General features: G+C 36.3%; 1 protein-coding gene across 7 annotated transcripts; it reads left to right on the forward strand.

The window, feature by feature from the left end:
• Nucleotides 1-5,101: 5,101 nt before the first annotated feature.
• Nucleotides 5,102-12,904, forward strand: LOC148949342 (uncharacterized). Of its 7 annotated transcripts, none has more exons than XM_089093372.1 (2): nucleotides 5,102-5,250; nucleotides 12,436-12,904. In XM_089093372.1, the coding sequence occupies exons 1-2, from the start codon at nucleotides 5,188-5,190 to the stop codon at nucleotides 12,868-12,870; spliced, it is 498 nt and encodes a 165-aa protein (XP_088949498.1). In that variant the 5' UTR covers nucleotides 5,102-5,187; the 3' UTR covers nucleotides 12,871-12,904. The 7 variants fall into 7 exon arrangements, with proteins under 7 accessions (XP_088949498.1, XP_088949505.1, XP_088949502.1 ...); XM_089093379.1 differs by lacking the exon at nucleotides 5,102-5,250 and adding an exon at nucleotides 7,519-7,545; XM_089093376.1 differs by lacking the exon at nucleotides 5,102-5,250 and adding an exon at nucleotides 9,190-9,216.
• Nucleotides 12,905-19,927: the final 7,023 nt, after the last annotated feature.

Here is a 19,927-nt window from a genome sequence, read left to right on the forward strand (position 1 = left end):
CTGAACTAAATTAAAAGACACTGTGTGCATCCATGTTGTCAAAAGGCGCCTCTGCAATACCTTAGAAACAGCTAAGGGTGTTCAGTTAAAATTTTCAGGGAATATTGAGGATACCAAACCAAATAAAAAAACATTATGAAGATCCAAATTATCAAAAGACGTATCTGCAATATTTCAGGAACTGCTAAAGAGTATTGAGTTGAAGCTTATAGGGACTGTTGAGTGGGATAATGAACAAAATCAAAAAAGACTGTTTACATCAGGGTTTCCAAAATCCGTTGAGCTACAAAAGACGTTACACCCGTTTGACACCCTTGCATTACGAGTGTCAAAAAGGGCTGTGTGCCAAATCACAGAAACAGCTAAGGTTGTTAAGCTTATGGTTTAGGCGAATGCGAAGAGGATTAATGAACTAAATCGAAAGAAATTATCCATATTCAGGTTGACAATGTCGCTAAATAAAATTAAAACACAATATGTGCATCCAGTCTGTCAAAAAGCCCTATTTTCAAATTTCACAGAAATGGCTAAGAATATTAAGTCGAATTTCATGAAATGCCGAGAGAAATGTCAGTGTCGAATTAAATCAAAAGACACCACTTCATCCAGGGTATCAAAAGACTTAGGAACAACTTAATCCCCTTAGCCCTTTTGACAATTTGGATACAATTAGGATCTTTTAACTTAGTTAAACATCCCCCTCAGCACTCTTGCCCTTAGCCATTCCTGATATATTTCAGACATACCCTTTTTACAACCCAGATTTAGTTCAACCTCCTCCGAAAATTTCCATTTAATACATTATGCGGTTCCTTAGATTTTGCAAATATGCTCTTTTGGCCACCTGGATGCAGATGGTGTCTTGTGATTTAGTCCAACATCTCCCTCAACATGCCATGAAAGTTACAATTAAATACCATTGGCCATTCCTGATGTATTTCTGATAAACTTTCTTGACAACCTGGATGCTGCTACAGTATTTTGGTTTAGTTCAACATAGCTTTAAATTTTCCCAAGAAGTTTCAACTTGATACCTTTAGCCATTTCAGAGATATTGCTGGTATGACAATACATCGTTTTTACAACCTAGATGCAGATATTGTTTTTAATTAGTTCAACATCCCCCTCAAAATGCCCTGAAAATTTCAACTACCCTTAGCCTTTCCTAAGGTATTGTTGATACGTCCGCGAAATTATAACAGAATGCCAAAACCTTTGGAGGGGCGGCGCACACCCCCCCCCCCGCCGTTAGGGACGCCCCTGGGGGGGGGACTTCAAGGCGAGGATCACAATGTTGAAGTTTAGCCATGATATCCGACTTAACACTAATTAAGCCTCGAGTGAGAGAGTTAAAGTAGGTCAGAGAGATAAGTATCTAGACAGAATCTTTATAAATTCTAACCTCTTAATAAAGTATACAAGACATCACGGACATAGAAAAACTAAGACTTTATTAGAAAAGAAATTGCTTATCTAATTTAAGTAGAATCATTAGAACTCGAAGTTCAACATTTACAATTTACATTTTCTGAGATATTAACCAAATTCTGGTTCAAGTTTTAGATAGAAGTGAAATTTCATTAATTATTGAAGAAAGGCGAGCATTCTAACTAATATGGCAAGGTTAACATGTTCCTACTTGAAAGAAGCTATTAATGTTACTACAGAATAAGGTGGTTTGATCCCTTTACTAGGATTTAAACAGTAAAAATTAAGAAACAATGAAGAACATGCTAGACTTACTTTCTAAAAGTGCGATGCAAGCACAAGCAAAGCAAAGAACAAATTGTGCATTCCTTATGTTTGCCTCCTTATAAAAAACCTGCCACCTCTCTCTTATTATCAATACTTCTAAGAAAGTGTACATTGATATTTACGCATAATGTCTTTTGATTTAGTTCAACATCCTCTGGAAGTTTCAACTAAATACCATTAATCTAGTCTGACGTATTGCACCTACACCCTTTTGACAACCGGGGTGCACATAGCTGTCTATTGATGACTCCAATATCCCCTTCAACATTCTCAAAAACTTTCAAATTAATACCCTTCGCTATTCCTGAGATATTGTAGACGTGCAGTTTCCCAACCTGGATGCATATTGTGTCCTTTGATTTTATTTAACATTCCTCCTTATTAGATCTTTTGGCCAATTTGAATAAAGAAGTTATTTCATAATTTTGACCCATGTTAAGGGGCTGGAGAAAGGACAAGGAGGTCCTTTGACCTCCGAACAATGTTGAATATACCCCTCCGAATTCCTTGAAAGTTTGAACTTAATACCCTCAGCCGTTCCTAAGATGTTGCTGATGCGCTCTTCTGACAATCACTATACACAAAGTGTGCCTTGGTTTTCTTTTTACACATCCTCTTCATTATTCCCTTCAAGTAGTCAAAAGTAGATATAATGACAGTTGCAATCATTTTCAGTCACAGTTGTAAGGTGCCACAGTCGGAAGTAGTCCTAGTCTTAGCCAGTCACATTTGCAGCCACAGTAAAAGTAGTAGTAGTATAGGCTCTGAAAAGTTTCAAGTTAATACCTTTACTCGTCTCTAAGATATTGCATACACCTTCTCGATACCTTAGATGTTCTTTGATCTAGCTCACCAGGCCCCCCCCCCCCTTATTCCCCAGAATTTCACCTCAATACCTTTAGTGTTTTTGGACACACCAAGGATCAAACATTTCCCCCTTTCCCAATGATAAACCCTGCATGCAAAAAAGCAAAAATTGCATAATTTACATTCCTCACCCCAGAGGCTATGGGGGCATGGCATACCCAGAGGCAGCCATTAGACGCTATGACTATTTTGAATAAAATAGTTCTTTAAGATTTCTATCGGTGTTAAGGGGGGCATCCAGAAGGGTAAGGGGTGAGATGGGCTGGTTGCCCTCCGTTTCTTTTTCAACATCCCTCTCACCACACCTTTAAAGTTTCAACTTAATACCCTTAGCTATTCCTTAGATATTGCTGTTCGCTGTTCTGCCCTTTTGACAACCCCTTGCATATAATTTGACCCTCCTCGACATTTTCTTGAAGTTTCGCCTTAACAAACTTAGCCTTTTTGGAGACTCAGAATCAAACATACGCCCTTTTTCCAATAACCAACATTATATGTAAACAATGAGAAGCATCTATACCGTACAACGCTTGCCTAGTGATACAACACTGGTCATGAAATCCTTGGAGGCAAAGTTATTTTATAACGTCCCACCATTTTTCAACGTCCCCCTCAAGATGCCCTGAAAGTTTAAGCGTATCATCCTCACCCGTTCTTGAGATGTTGCAGATACGCTTTTTCGATAAACTGAATGCACATAATATCTTTTGATTTAATTTGATAGAACCCTCAACATTCCTTAAAGTTTCACCGAATACCCTTAGTCTTTAACGAACATACCTAGAATCAAACATTCCCCCTTTTCCTATTGATAAACCCTACATGTAAAAGGGCAAATTGCATGATTTACATTGTTCTTGCCCCAGAGGCTGTGGTCGCATTACATCCCCGGAGGCATAAGCTACTAGACCTTTTGACTATTTTGAATTTTTTTTTTTTCAAAATTTGAACAGTGTTGAGGAGATAAGGCATTGAAGGGGCAAGGAGGGGGGCTGATTGCCCCTCAGCTCACTCTTCAACATCCCCCTCAACATTCCTTGAAAGTCCCAACTTAATACCCTCAGCTGTTCCCTTGATATTGCTGATATGTCCTTGTGACTGTCATCATGCACACGATGATTTGGTTGTGTTAGGCTGTCCTCTCAAAAACTGCGGATAGGGGATGCATCATCCCCATATGCACAGTTATTTGACCTATAGACTAGTTTGAACAAGATAGCTATTTCAAAATTTTGATCAAATGGTTTGGAGGGAGGGCAACTAAACAGAGCATGGGAGTGGGCTGGCAGAACTCAAACCCCTTTTTGACCTCCCCCTCAACATGTCCTATAAGTTTTAAGTTAATACCCTCTGCTATTCTTAAGATATTGCAGATCCTCCTTTTTGATAAACTGGACCCACTTCGTGCCTTTTCATTTAGTTTAACTTCTGTATATCCTTAGTCTTTTCAAATACACCAAGAATCACATATTTCCCCCTTTCCGAATGATAGATCCTACACGTAAGCAATGGCCAAGTTGCATAAGTTACTGTCCTTACAACGGGCTGTGGGGGACATGGTATCCCTGAAGGCGCAGCTACTAGGCCTTTTGACTAGTTTGAACTCAACGGTAATACCAAATTTCAACCAGTGTTGATTAGAGAAGGCACCTAAAAAAGACATGGAGGAGAGGGGGGGCTGGTTCCCGTTCAATCCCTCTTGAATATACCCTTAACATACCTGAAAGTTTCAAATCTATAACCTCAGCCGTTAGATATTGCTGATATTCCCTTTTGACAATCAGCAGGCCCATAATATGTTTTGGCTATGTTCAGTATCCCCCTCAACATTTCCTCAAAGTTTCAACTTAATACCCTTAAGCCATTTTGAAGACACATGACCAAATATGGTCTCTTTTTTTAATATAAAAGCTTGTTTGTATACAATGGGCAACTTGCATAACTTACAGCCTTTCTGCGGGAGGATATGTGGTATTGTTAGACCATATAGGCATAGTTGTTTGAGCTTTGGACTATCTTGAAAAAACAAATCTGAAAATTTTCACCAAATATATTTGGAGGAAAAGGGCATTAGTGGGGGCTGGGTGCCCTCTGATCCCTTTTGAATATTAAACAGGGCCTTAGAACTTTTGATTTCCTTTCAAATGAGACTCCTCCGATATACAACCACCCATTCTATATGAAAAATCTCTAGAAAAAAATAATACATTGAAGCCTTATTACCCAGATATTTTTTTTTTAGAACTTCTTTTTCCAAAAGTGTTTTTTTTTATTAGTAGCTCTAAAAGCTCTACTTTTATTCTAAGAACATATGAACCGGCAATAATTTATCGTTTTTATTCCAAACATTTTACTAGCGCTCGTGTTCGATTCGAAAAAATTTATAACCTATTCAATAATTAATTCAAAAGGTTGTTTTTTGCTATTTCAAGGTCTTTACTCTATGTCCTAGAAATCTTGCAAAAAATAAAATTTTCCTGAATTTGTTTTTAATGTTTTCCTTAAACTTTACGATCGCAAGAAACTTTTACGATCAGGTGAAGACCAAAAAAGATTACTTGGGATATGACAACTAATATCCAAGTCAGTTCAGAAGGAGATCTTCTAACCATAAGGATGAAGCCAATTGTAAGTAGTTTCTCTATTTTAAACTAAAAACTTTCAAGAAATACTGAACAGCAATTTTCAGTTAGAATATAATGTAATGCAATCCCTGAAAACAGAAAACAAGTGAATAAATAAAGACATATCCGCATATAAACAATTCAAAATTTCTTATTTTTGTAGTTAGAGATTTGGGAATTCTTGAGCATCCAGAAGTGCATTTTTCATCTAAGCAGGATTACTTCTGGTTGGTGTACCACCCTTTCTTCTAAAACTATGCAGAATAACTTACGATATTAACTTTTCTTGGGCAGCCTACGTTTAAACTAAATAAACTTTACAGATTTGGAATCAGTATAAAACAGAGAATCTTTTAGACTTTGTATCGCTTCCAAAATTTCTTTTTCTAGGCTTTTGGCTGATATTAGAAAGCGTCACTCTTTACTTATGCATCGAGTTCATATTTTATATCGAAAATCACCCATTTTTTCGCCACTCAATCTCAAATTACATTTTTTTTTATTTTTTTTTTTTTATTTTTTATGGATTTAAATATTGGGGCTTACAAGCTGTCAGAGACTATTGTTCTACAATGCAAACGTAATGGAAAGACACCTGTTTCGCTAACATGAGGAAATAATAGGTTTTTGGGTGGCTTATATTTTCCTATTATTATTTACTTTATAAATAATAATTACACATGGATCAGAAAAAAAAGAGAAACCTCAACGAGAGGAAATTTTTCAGCAAAAACGGTTCAAAACCTGACCTTCTAACAAGGAGAATGAAGTTTATAGTGAGAAGTAAAAATTTCTCTTTTAAGTATTTGGGGGGCTCAAAATTGTGTAGCTGCAAATTATACACCATTTCAACAACATTATATTATGCTTTTGATATTCAGTATAAAAATAATAATTAGTTAAGGATTAGGAGCAAAGAGCAAACTCGAGGAAAAGATTTTTTTCGTTGCCACTGAACCCCAAAGTTCTTTTTTTGCCACCCAATCTACAAATAAGTTCGTTTCACTAACACAAGGGAATAATGTGTTTTAGAGGGGCTCAAAAATACGCAGCAGCAAATTATACACCATTTCAGCAAAAATTCTAGTTTCTTCTTGACATTAGTTGTAAAATTAATAATTACTTAAGGGTTGGGAGCAAAGTGCAAACTCGAGGAGAAGATTTTTTCCGTAGAATCAGTTTAGAACTGGACCTTCTCACAATAAGAATTTAGTTTGTAGTGAGTAGTAAAAATTTGTATTTTGACTAAAAATGCTGAAAAGCAGCTAAGTTCATGCTTTATATTGAAAATCATAATTTTTTTTCTTTGCCACTGAATCCCAAAGTTCTTTTTTTGCCACCCGATCTACAAATAGGTTCGTTTCACTAACACGAAGGAATAATGTGTTTTAGGGGGGCTCAAAAATACGCAGCTGCAAATTATACACCATTTCAGCAAAAATTATTGTTTCCCCCTGACATTAACTGTAAAATTAATAATTACTTAAGGGTTAGGAGCAAAGTAAAAACTCAAAGAGAAGATTTTTTCCGTAGAATCAGTTTAGAACTGGACCTTCTCACAATAAGAATTTAGTTTGTAGTGAGTAGTAAAAATTTGTATTTTGACTAAAAATGCTGAAATGCAGCTAAGTTCATGCCTTATATTGAAAATCATCATTTTTTTTCTTTGCCACTGAATCCCAAAGTTCTTTTTTTGCCACCCAATCTACCAATAGGTTTGTTTCACTAACACGAGGGAATAATTTGTTTTAGGGGGGCTCAAAAATACGCAGCTGCGAATTATACACCATTTCAGCAAAAATTATTGTTTCCCCTTGACATTAACTGTAAAATTAATAATTACTTAAGGGTTAGGAGCAAAGTGAAAACTCGAAGAGAAGATTTTTTCCGTAGAATCAGTTTAGAACTGGACCTTCTCACAATAAGAATTTAGTTTGTAGTGAGTAGTAAAAATTTGTATTTAGACTAAAAATGCTGAAAAGCAGCTAAGTTCATGCTTTATATTGAAAATCATCATTTTTTTTAATTGCCACTGAATCCCAAAGTTCTTTTTTTGCCACCCAATCTACAAATAGGTTCGTTTCACTAACGCGAGGGAATAATGTGTTTTAAGGGGGCTCAAAAATACACAGCTGCAAATTATACACCATTTCAACAAAAATTATAGTTTCTTCTTGACATTAACTGTAAAATTAATAATTACTTAAGGGTTAGGAGCAAAGTGCAAACTCGAGGAGAATATTTTTTCCGTAGAATCAGTTTAGAACTCGACCTTCTCGCAATAAGAATGAAGTTTGTAGTGAGTAGTAAAAATTTGTATTTTGACTAAAAGTGCTGAAAAGCAGCTAAGTTCATGCTTTATATTGAAAATCATCATTTTTTTCTTTGCCACTGTATCTCAAAGTTCTTTTTTTGCCACCCAATCTACAAATAGGTTCGTTTCACTAACACGAGCGAATAATGTGTTTAAGGGGGGCTCAAAAATACGCAGCTGCAAATTATGCACCACTTCAGCAAAAATTATTGTTTCCCCTTGACATTAACTGTAAAATTAATAATTACTTAAGGGTTAGGAGCAAAGTGCAAACTCGAGGAGAATATTTTTTCCGTAGAATCAGTTTAGAACTGGACCTTCTCGCAATAAGAATGAAGTTTGTAGTGAGTAGTAAAAATTTGTATTTTGAATAAAAGTGCTGAAAAGCAGCTAAGTTCATGCTTTATATTGAAAATCATCATTTTTTTTCTTTGCCAAATTATTGTTTCCCCTTGACATTAACTGTAAAATTAATAATTACTTAAGGGTTAGGAGCAAAGTGCAAACTCGAGGAGAATATTTTTTCCGTAGAATCAGTTTAGAACTGGACCTTCTCGCAATAAGAATGAAGTTTGTAGTGAGTAGTAAAAATTTGTATTTTGAATATAAGTGCTGAAAAGCAGCTAAATTCATGCTTTATATTGAAAATCATAATTTTTTTTCTTTGCCACTGAATCTCAAAGTTCTTTTTTTGCCACCCAATCTACAAATAGGTTCGTTTCACTAACACGAGGGAATAATGTGTTTTAAGGGGGCTCAAAAATACGCAGCTGCAAATTATACACCATTTCAGCAAAAATTATAGTTTTTTCTTGACATTAACTGTAAAATTAATAATCACTTAAGGGCTAGGAGCAAAGTGCAAACTCGAGGAGAAGTTTTTTTCCGTAGAATCAGTTTAGAACTGGACCTTCTCGCAATAAGAATGAAGTTTGTAGTGAGTAGTAAAAATTTGTATTTTGACTAAAAGTGCTGAAAAGCAGCTAAGTTCATGCTTTATATTGAAAATCATCATTTTTTTCTTTGCCACTGTATCTCAAAGTTCTTTTTTTGCCACCCAATCTACAAATAGGTTCGTTTCACTAACACGAGGGAATAATGTGTTTAAGGGGGGCTCAAAAATACGCAGCTGCAAATTATGCACCACTTCAGCAAAAATTATTGTTTCCCCTTGACATTAACTGTAAAATTAATAATTACTTAAGGGTTAGGAGCAAAGTGCAAACTCGAGGAGAATATTTTTTCCGTAGAATCAGTTTAGAACTGGACCTTCTCTCAATAAGAATGAAGTTTGTAGTGAGTAGTAAAAATTTGTATTTTGAATAAAAGTGCTGAAAAGCAGCTAAATTCATGCTTTATATTGAAAATCATCATTTTTTTTCTTTGCCACTGAATCTCTAAGTTCTTTTTTTGCCACCCAATCTACAAATAGGTTCGTTTCACTAACACGAGGGAATAATGTGTTTTAAGGGGGCTCAAAAATACGCAGCTGCAAATTATACACCATTTCAGCAAAAATTATAGTTTTTTCTTGACATTAACTGTAAAATTAATAATTACTTAAGGGCTAGGAGCAAAGTGCAAACTCGAGGAGAAGATTTTTTCCGTAGAATCAGTTTAGAACTGGACCTTCTCGCAATAAGAATGAAGTTTGTAGTGAGTAATAAAAATTTGTATTTTGACAAAAAGTGCTGAAAAGCAGCTCAGTTCATGCCTTATATTGAAAATCATCATTTTTTTCTTTGCCACTGAATCTCAAAGTTCTTTTTTTGCCACCCAATCTACAAATAGGTTCGTTTCACTAACACGAGGGAATAATGTGTTTTAAGGGGGCTCAAAAATACGCAGCTGCAAATTATACACCATTTCAGCAAAAATTATAGTTTCTTCTTGACATTAACTGTAAAATTAATAATTACTTAAGGGTTAGGAGCAAAGTGCAAATTCGAGGAGAAGATTTTTTCCGTAGAATCAGTTTAGAACTGGACCTTCTCACAATAAGAATTAAGTTTGTAGTGAGTTGTAAAAATTTGTATTTTGACTAAAAATGCTGAAAAGCAGCTAAGTTCATGCTTTATATTGAAAATCATCATTTTTTTCATTGCCACTGAATCCCAAAGTTCTATTTTTGCCATCCAATCTACAAATAGGTTCGTTTCACTAACACGAGGGAAGAATGTGTTTTAAGGGGGCTCAAAAATACGCAGCTGCAAATTATACACCATTTTAGCAAAAATTATTGTTTCCTCTTGACATTAACTGTAAAATTGATAATTACTTAAGGGTTAGGAGCAAAGTGCAAACTCGAGGAGAAGATTTTTTCCGTAGAATCAGTTTAGAAATGGACCTTCTCACAATAAGAATGAAGTTTGTAGTGAGTAGTAAAAATTCGTATTTTGACTAAAAACTCTGAAAAGCAGCTAAGTTCATACTTTATGTTGAAAATCATCATTTTTTTCTTTGCCACTCAATCCCAAAGTTCTATTTTTGCCATCCAATCTACAAAGACGCTTGTTTCACAAACACGAGAAAATAATGTGTTTTTGGGGGCTAAAAATTATGCAGCTGCAAATTATACACCTTTTCAAAAAAAATACATTTTCCTCTTGATATTCAGTGCAAAATAATAATCAATCAAAGGTTAGGAGCAAAGAGAAAACTCAAGGAGAAGAATTTTTCCCGTGGGATCAGTTTAGGACTGGAGCTTCTCACAAAAAGAATGAAGTTTTTAGTGAGTAGTAAAAATTCCTATTTTGACTAAAATGACTGAAAAGCAGCTAAGTTCATGCTTTATATTGAAAATTACCATTTATTTTCTTTGCAATTCATTCCCAAAGTTCCATTTTTGAAACCCAATCTACAAAGAGGCTTGTTTCACTACAACGAGGAAACGATGTGTTTTTAGGGGGCTAAAAGTTAGGCTGCCAGTAATTATACATCACTTCAGCAAAATTATATTTTCCTCTTGATATTTGCAATAAAAATAGTAATTATCTCAATTAGGGGCAAATAGTAGCCTAAACTCGAGGAGAAGAATATTTCCGTAGAATCAGTTTGGAACTGGACCTTCTCACAATAAGAATGAAATTTGTAGTGAGTAGTAAAAATTCATATTTTGACTAAAATGACTGAAAAGCAGCCAAGCTCATATTTGATATTGAAAATCACCATATTTTTCTTTGCCACTCAATCTCGAAGCTCCCTCTTATTCAAACCTATTCTAAATATTGAGTCTTACATGCTGTCAAATACTGCTGTTCGATCGCGTAAAAATTATACCAAGAAGCTTGTTTCACCATCACGAGGAAATGATGTGCTGTTGTTTTTTTTTGGTGGTGGGGGGGGGGGGCTCAGAGTTACACAACCGCAAAATAAAAACCACTCCAACAAAATTATATTTTCCTCTTGATATTCGCTATAAAAATAATGAATACTAGAAAGAGCAAACTCGGGGAGAATAATTTTTCCGTAGAATCAGTTTAGAACGAAATCTTCTAAAAATGAAGAATTAAGCTTCTAGTGAGTTGTAAAATTTCATATTTTTGACTAAAATATTGAAAAGCAGCTAAGTTCGTATTTTATATGGTTTCTTTGCCACATGATCTCAAATTTCCCTCTTTGTAAAACCGATTTTAAAAATGGATTTTTACAATATATCAAGTACTGTTCGTTCGTTACCTGAACCTTATAGAAGGACGCTCATTTTATGAGCAAACATATGTATTTAGAGGGCTCAAACTAATGTAGTCGGAAATCATACAGCCACTTTGACAACTTCGCATTTCTACTCTTTATGTTCGCAATAAAAATATTAATCACGGCAAGATTAGAAGCAAGGAGCAAACTCACAGAGAAGAAATTTTTTGCAGAATCAGTTTAGAACGAGAGCTTCTAACATTAAGAATGAAGTTTGCAGTGAGTAGTAAAAATTTATATATTTGACTAATAAAGCAGAAAAAATTTAATTTTTATCAAAGTTCGAGTTTTAGATTAAACATCGCCCATTTTTTTCATTGCCAATCTTTCTCAAATTTACCTCTTTTTAAACTGATTTTAAATACTAAGTCTTACAAGCCGTTAAAAATTATTGCTCCGTCACGCGAATAATATAGAAAGACGCTCTTTTCACTGACAAGAGAACATATATGTTTTTAGGGGGGTTCAGAGTATTGCAGCCCTATTATGCACCACTTCTACAAAATGATATTTTCCACTTGGTATCACTATAAAAATGATTATTACAGCCAGATCAGAAATAAAAAGCAAACTCAAGGTAAATAAAATCAGTTCTGAATGAGGAATACAAACAATACGAATGAAATTTATAGTCAGTAGTAAAAATTTATATTTCTTACCTGAAAGATTGAAAAAGTTCAAATTTTAGATATAAAACCACACTTTTTTTCTTCATGAATCAATGTTGAGTTTCCCTCTTTGTCCATCTAGTTTTAAAACATTGAGTTTGATAAGCGGTCAAATACAAGTGTTTCATTCAGTGAACTTATTAAAAAGATGCTCGTCTCAGTGAAAAAATAAAAGATATGCCTTTAGACGGCTCAAGATTATCCAGCCACAAATTATACAGCCACCTTGATAAAATCAAACCTTTTACCGAGAAACTCACAATAAAAATAATAATAACCAGATCATCATTAAAGAGAAAACTTGGTAAGTGGAAATTGTAGTTGAATCAGTTCAGAACAAGACCTAACAAATAGAATGAAGCTTGTGGTGAGTAGTAAAACTTCACATTCTTGACTTACAGGTTTTGGAAATATGTAAGATAAAATTTTAGCTTTGAAATAATTTTTTTTGTCCATTAGCTAGACTATGATAATTTTTCAATACATAATTACCCTAACACTTTCTTTTTAGTTTGCCTGCCTACTTGTTGCTTTCGCTTTCGCTGCTCGAGCTGAAGATGTAGAAATCGTTGAAGAGGAGAAATCCTTAAGAACCCCATATAATGTTCCAGCCGACTATGCCGCACCATCCAGTTACGCTGCCCCACCTGTGTACGCCGCCCCATCTAGTTACGCTGCTCCATCCAGCTACGCTGCAGCTCCGGTCGGAAGTTATGCTGCCCCACCAGCAGCAGTCAGTTATGTCAATGCTGTAAAAGACACCGGGTACACTGTCGGCCGTTATTACTGCCCAGCTATCGATAAGTGCTTCAACGGCTATCAGTTAGAAGAGTTATACTTTAAATGTCCAGTTCTGCATCCTTACAATTGCGCATATTCTGCTTTTGGATATGGTGTAGCCAAAGGTCTTTATCGACAAAAGCCCGTAGCTGCAGCACATTATTAAAGATTTTTTTCTTAAATAAAGCATTCCATAAGTATGTTTTTTATATACTAGATCATAAGCTTCAGGTGTTACTTTAGATTTTTGGAGTTTGTTCTCGATTTTTCAAAGAAACTCGTGGTGACATATATACAAGCAGTAAGAACACTCGTACTTCAGAACAAAAGCTTTAACGGAGCAAACTAGACTTGCAAAAAAATCTACAAAAAAGGTTAGAGATCTGCCAATCTTCTGATTTCCTGCTTCACCCTAGCCCACATCAAATTCCATTTTAATGTAAGACTTAAGTTAAACTTAAATTTCCTATTTATACATTTAGAACATAAATTAGAATGTGAGGCTGACCCAAACAAATAAAGGCTTTCAATTCGAGAAAAATCTGAACTGAACCCGCAAAAATATGTTTGGATCAAATTTGGTCGAGATCTTAAGCATTTCTATGTTGAGCGAAAACTTAAGAAGTTACTTTTTTGTAAACTTTGTTTAGTTATATTCCTATTTAATTCTAGATTCGTCCGGAATTTTCAGATTCTTGTACTTTTATCAAAGAAGTATACCTGTACCAAAAGGCTAGTTGTCATGTATTTGTTAGTCAATTTCACTTTTTTACTATCAAATGTGTAACCTAATGTGTGTTTTATTATTTCTTATGGTGAATAGAAATAGAAATGAGTATAAGAGCCCGGTTTGCGGATCCCTATCCTTGGAGACCATGAGCCTGGAAAAAAGGAGTTGCTGCAAAGCCACAATAAATCCTTGGAAACAGTTAGGAAATACAGATCCCTACTTCAGGACCAGTAATGGTGGAAGGCTAGGAAAGTTCTGAGGAATACTGTAACGTAGTGAATAGAAGCATCCCCTCTCACTAAGAACCAACAAACGAGCAAGAGTAGGGGCCAAGCACCTGGGATAAGGGATCAAGGGCACGAGTTCACGAGCTGGCAACCCGACTCAACCAAAAGACAAGAAAAGAGATATGGCTAATCTATCACAAAACCCGATCCTGGAGGGTGCTCCTGCAAAGCAGTATCCCTTGGCAGACAGGGGAAAAGTGACGCTCCTTAAGCACCAAATAGATAGAGGGATTTTGCTGATGTCGTAATCCAAGAGGCCAAAATCATGAAAGGCAATCTTGACTTTTGCTCCTGATGTCGTCTTATCAAAATTAGAGGACGCCATAGTAAGGATAAGATGCCAATGGGAACAGACGGCGTCATGGATGAAGCAGGTGGTGAACGGTCTGGGGCAGGGATACTTAGCTCTTGCCCCTTGAGACACCCATCTGAGAAGAAATTTGTCCATTGCAGATCAGAAGTATGTGTCACTCGGAGAAGCTGTCGGGGCTGTTGGTAGCGTGCAACCAGATTCTCTCCAAGAAAAAATTGACCTAACCAACATCCACGCTAAAGAGGAAAAAACTTACCTACATATGGCAATTGACATGGTCCTGAATAAAGAAATAGAGAAGTGATATTTCCATCTTTCAGTTAAAATAAGGGGACATACGCTCCTAAAACCTGTCTTTAAGACGGCCGCAGTGTCCATCCCAGGGGAAAATAAAGCAGAACCTTTAAATAACTTAATTTCAAATGATGCCAACATGTGCCAAAGGGGCTAGAATACCAGTGGCTTAATCTCCATCATTGCCAAGAAGCCTCCTATAAATTTTGGAGGTTGTTGGCAGAGACACAGACATACATAGCAATTGTACAAGAGCTATGGAACATGGCCAGAAAAGTCATGGAGAAGACAAGAGGAGCTGAACTCAGTATCCATAATTAGATAAGCACTGCTCCTAGAGAATCCATTCGTCATTCCGAAAATTTAGATATTTGGAAAGTATCTAAGTACTCCTCTAGAGATATAGCAGCCATACTTACGAAAAATCTAATTACTTATAAAAGTGTAGTGTCATGCTTGGTTTAAATGCCACATGATAGAAAAAAGCACCACCATCCAAGGTAATAGAATCCTAACTCCATACTCATGAAAAATCTAATTGCTTATAAAAAGTGTAGTGTCATGCTTGGTTTAAATGCCACATGATAGAAAAAAGCACCACCAGCCAAGGTAATAAAATCGGTTGAATTGTGATTCAACCAAGGTAATTGTGAGATTGAAAAACACCCATGGTTCTATCAATTGATGCAAAAGTGATCCACTCTTAACAGGGAAGTGCAAATATAAATGAGACGTGTCTCGAGTTTCTGGAGTATCTAGCTAATTTTTCTGGCTTCTGGAGTACCTAGGCGGTGTAACCAGGGCTCGAAGCCCCCTTTATGGGAAGAAAAAGAGCAGAAGTGTTAGATTTCACAATGGTCACAGCATGAAAGACTGGTAATGTCTACCGAAGCAACGTCAAAATAGGATTTGACGGCGGCCGACGCAATTATTCTGGGCGGCGGCGCGCCTTCAATTGATGGCTATTTATTCAATTTTAGAATTTTCTACTTGTTTTTAAAAGTTTAAAAAACTAAATTGGCATCATTTCTTATTCTTCTAAGCAAGGGTTTTTGGGATCTACAGTCATTTTTCAACTTCATTTCCATGACCGAACCTGAGAAAAAAATAAGGAAATGGCATCAATCTTAACTTCTGCCAAATATTATTTTATTCCAGATGATCGTCAGTTAGACCTTAAACTGCCTGAAAATTGAATTAATCCGACAAAAAAAGAAACTTAAAATTTAATCTAAAGTCAACTCTGAAACTTAAATTAAGATAATTTTTTTGCACCGTATCTGGTGCCAGAAACTTTAAGGGAAATTTTAAGGGAATCTAATGTGCATATCTTACTCCAAGTCTAGATTTCCTGGTCTCGCAGCCCACATTTCACTTCTTTGACTACCCTTTACCTATTTTACATACTAAAAACCATTTCTTATGTTCACTTTAACATAGTTTTCCTTCAATGGAATCGCAACAAAAGGTAAAGAGTAAAGGTAAAGATAAAGAGTACGGCACTAGACTTTACGGTAATCCCCGACGATGCTGATCTCCGTTTCATGACCCTTTAACCAGAAAGTTCAACGAAGGGTTTGAAGCGTGCCATCCTTTGCTGTCGCATACCCTTCCTCTTTACCTTCCCCAGTTTCTCCATACACCCATTTAAAGCTGGTTCGGCTCTGGCTAAGCATGTAGAATCAGGCCACTGATCCTTGTTCCAAAAACCAAATAACCAGCAACACCAGGATTCGAGCCCCTGTCTTCACGGACCAAGGATTTCAAGTCTACTGGGCTAACCAATCGGCTAGGATGGCTATAAATTTTACTAAACCACCTTTTTGCCTTTCAGAGCTCCAATTAAAAGAAGTAACAACTACGAATATCACGATTTCAGAAGTGTCCTAAAATTGTTCAAGACAAGTACAATTGATATTTCTTCCAACAACGGAAACTAGCAGTCACATTTATAATCAGATCTTATAAAAGTCAATAAAAAAGCTATTTTTTTTAATGAAATAAATATAGAAATTCAATATTAAAACGTAAAGAAATTACCCAAGGTAAATAGTAATCCCGAAGATTTTTTGATACTGTTCTAATATCTGTAAAACACGCGAGAAGTGAAGTTTGGTTAATGCTAATGAAATAAAACAAAATATGATAAAAATATAATAACTTATGAACAAAATTGGGCTATATATCTGCACATTAGGGGTGGGGGTAAAGCATAGCATATATTAAATACGTAACATAACCTAACCTAGGCTTTTTTCCCCCTAAACCCCAAAAAACTAAAGTTTAAATATAGTTCCCAGACTGAGAAACACCTGAATCCTTGTATATACAGCATCAGATAGAGTCAGATCTTTGCTTTTGTCGAGTGGATGCCTCGCGTGTTTTACAGATATTAGAACAGTACCGAATTTTCTAAAATATTTCAATATATTGTGTGCTCTACAGAAAATAGAGAAAATATATAAATCTGCATTAAGACCTTCAAGCTTTACAATTAAAACGAGTATTGAATCCGAAAGATACCAAATATAACACTTTCAACATAATATAATTTCTAATCCTTTTGAAGGAATTTGTCCCAAGGAGCAGAGCAAAGGCAATGGGAGAAAACGCTGTCAATAAGGAAGTAAAATTCTCCTAGACTTAGATTATGCTGATGATTTAAGCATCCATCGATGATTTAAGCATGAATATTTTAGCCAAATTAATTGAATTGTTGAGGTTTTGGGAGTTCTGGGTGCAAGAATAGGTTCGAGAATCAATGTTAGGAAGACTAAGTCGCTGAGATTAGGAATATGTGAAGGTGAAAAGTAATGATGAATAACGAGAATATTGATCAAGTGGACGGCTTCATATACATAAGTAGTATTATTGTTAAAGAGGGTGGGTGAAGTAAACATGTTGAAAATAGAATAGCCAAGATCCAGGGTGTCTTTTCACAGATGAAAAAATTTGGAAGAATAGGAAGATAGGTCTGCGAACGAGGATTAGAATGTTGGAGGCTCCAGTGGTGCAAGTATGGTTCAAGTATGGTTCTGAAGCGTGGGCACTCCTAACAACGGAGGAGGATTCGCTAGATGTGTTTCCAGAGAAACTTCCTACAGATCGTTTTGGGTACCCGACTGACTGACCGTATCTCAAACAGTAAGCTGTAAAAAAAAATGTGGTTCTTTCCCGCTTTGCAGGGCTATCATAGGCAGCGCAGTAGTGCTGCCTAACAGATCCAATCAAAATTTTGAGATGGCATTTCGTTCAACGTAGTTGATTTCCAGATAGAAATTATATTTTTGAGGAGGACACTCCCAAACAGCCCTCAGGGCAAGGGTTGTAAGTTATGCCCTGGGGGCATATAAGGTTTCTATAGATGCTTTCCCCTAGAAACTTCAAAAAGGGCTCATTCGATTGGAAATTCAAAGGCCTAGTGCCCTTTTTGATAGTCGAAAGTGATTGGAGGGGTACTAACCCCCCTCTCACGCCCACCTTTCCCCAAACACATCCAATCAAAATTTTGAGATAACCATTTTGTTAAAACGTAGTTGAAAGTTTTGAAAATTAGGTCTTTGAGGATGACAGTTCCCCACGGCTCTCAGGGTAAGGGTTATAAGTTATACCCTGGGGACATATAAGGTTTTTATAGAAAGTGTTGTCATAGAAACATCAAAAAGGGCTCATTCGATTGGAAATTGAAATGTCTAGTGCCCTTTTTAATAGTCGAAAGTGATTGGAGGACAACTAACCCCCCTCTCACGCCCATCATTTCCCCAAACACATCCACTCAAAATTTTGAGAGAGCCATTTTGTTCAACGTAGTTGAAAGTTTAGGAAATTAGGTCTTTAAGGATGAACCCTCCCCCCCCCCCACATACACAGCCCTCAGGGCAAGGGTTGTAAGTTATGCCTTGGGGGCATATAGGGTTTGTATAGAAAGTGTTGTCATAGAAACTTCAAAAAGGGCTCATTCGATTGGAAATTGAAAGGGCTAGTGCCCTTTTTAATAGTCGAATCTTGTTGGAGGGCAACTAACCCCCCTTTCACGCCCACAATTTATCCAAACATATCCAATCAAAATTTTGAGATAGCCATTTTGTTCAACGTAGTGAAACATTCTGGAAATTAAGTCTTTGAGGAGTAAAGGTTGTAAGTTATGCCCTGGGGGCACATAAGGTTTTTATAGATAGGGTTGTCGTAGAAACTTCAAAAAGGGCTCATTTAATTGGAAATTGAGAGGGCTAGCGCCCATTTTTAATAGTCACCCACCATTTCCCCAAACACATCCAGTCAAAATTTTGAAATAACCATTTGTTCCACGTATTTCAAAGTTCTGGAAATTAGATCTTTGGGGATGACAATCCCGCCGGAGTCCTCACGGCTAAGGTTGTAGGTTATGCCCTGTCGCCATATAACGTTTTATTGAAATATTTGTCGTAGAAACTTGAAAAAGGGCTCATTCGATTGGAAATTCAAAGAGCTAGTGTCCTTTTTAATAGTCGAAAGTAATTGGAGGGCAACTAACGGCCCCCTCTCATGGTTATTTTGGGAATGTTTATTTTTTAATAATATTTAGTGTCAGCATACTACATACAGCAACACGTTACTGTCAGCATAACTAAAATAAAATATTCCAGTGTTTGAACGTTTTTTAATAGCCGAAAGTGATTAGAAGGCAACTAACACCCCTCTCACGCCCACCATTTCCCCAAATAAATCCAATCAAAATTTTGAGATAGATATTTTGTTCAACGTAGTTGAAAGTTCTGGAAATTAGATCTTTCCCAGCATTGTCGTAGAAATTTCAAAAAGGACTTATTCAATTGTGAATTTAGAGGGCTACTGCCCTTATTAATAGTCAAAAGTGATCGGAGGGTGAATCCCCCCCCCCGACGTCCCTTATTTCTCCAAACACTTCCGATCAAAATTTTGATATAGCCATTTTGTTGAACGTAGTTGATTCGTCCGGAAATTATATGTCTGAGTATGACAACCCCCTCCCACTTCTCTTAGGGTTAAGACTACAATTTATGTCATGGTGTCGTATAATGTTTTTATAAGAAGTGTTGTCATGAAAACTTCAAAAAGGGCTCTTTCGACTGGAAATTGAGAGGGCTATTGCTCTTTTTAATAGTCAAAATTAATCGGAGGGAGAATCAATTCCCCCCCACGCCCAACATTTCCCCAAATATTTCAGATCAACATTTTGATATGGCTATTTTGTTCAACGTAGTTGAAAGGTTTGGAAATTATGTCTTTGAGGATAATAACCCCCCCCCCCTATAGCCGTCAAGACAAGGGTCATAAGTTATGCCCTTGGGGCATATAAGGTTTCTATAGAAAGTTTTGTCGTAGCTGCTTCAAAAGAAGCTCATTCGATTGGAAATTGAGAGACTAGTACCTTTCTTATTAGTCGAACGTGATCAGGGGGCAAATTTTGATATAGCGATTTTGTTCAGCCCATCAGAAAGGTCTGAAAAGTATGTCTTTGAAGATAATAAATCCCCCCAGCCCTAAGGGCAAGAATTGTAAGTTTTGCCCTGGGGACATACAGGGCTTTTATAGGAAGTGCGGTCATATAAACTTCGGAGGGGGCTCATTGGATTGGTAA

Source organism: Artemia sp. Qi Xiang Cuo, chromosome 8 (genome assembly GCF_049724085.1).
Source record: "Artemia sp. Qi Xiang Cuo chromosome 8, ASM4972408v1, whole genome shotgun sequence".
Lineage (NCBI taxonomy): Eukaryota > Metazoa > Arthropoda > Branchiopoda > Anostraca > Artemiidae > Artemia > Artemia sp. Qi Xiang Cuo.

What these genes read in the sequence shown, in the direction of transcription:
- LOC148949342 (XM_089093372.1), top strand. Translation starts at nt 5,188, where the DNA reads ATGACAACTAATATCCAAGTCAGTTCAGAAGGAGATCTTCTAACCATA. An exon ending in CCATAAGGATGAAGCCAATT is followed by an intron (nt 5,251 to 12,435) that starts GTAAGTAGTTTC and finishes CTTTCTTTTTAG; the next exon opens with TTTGCCTGCCTACTTGTTGC.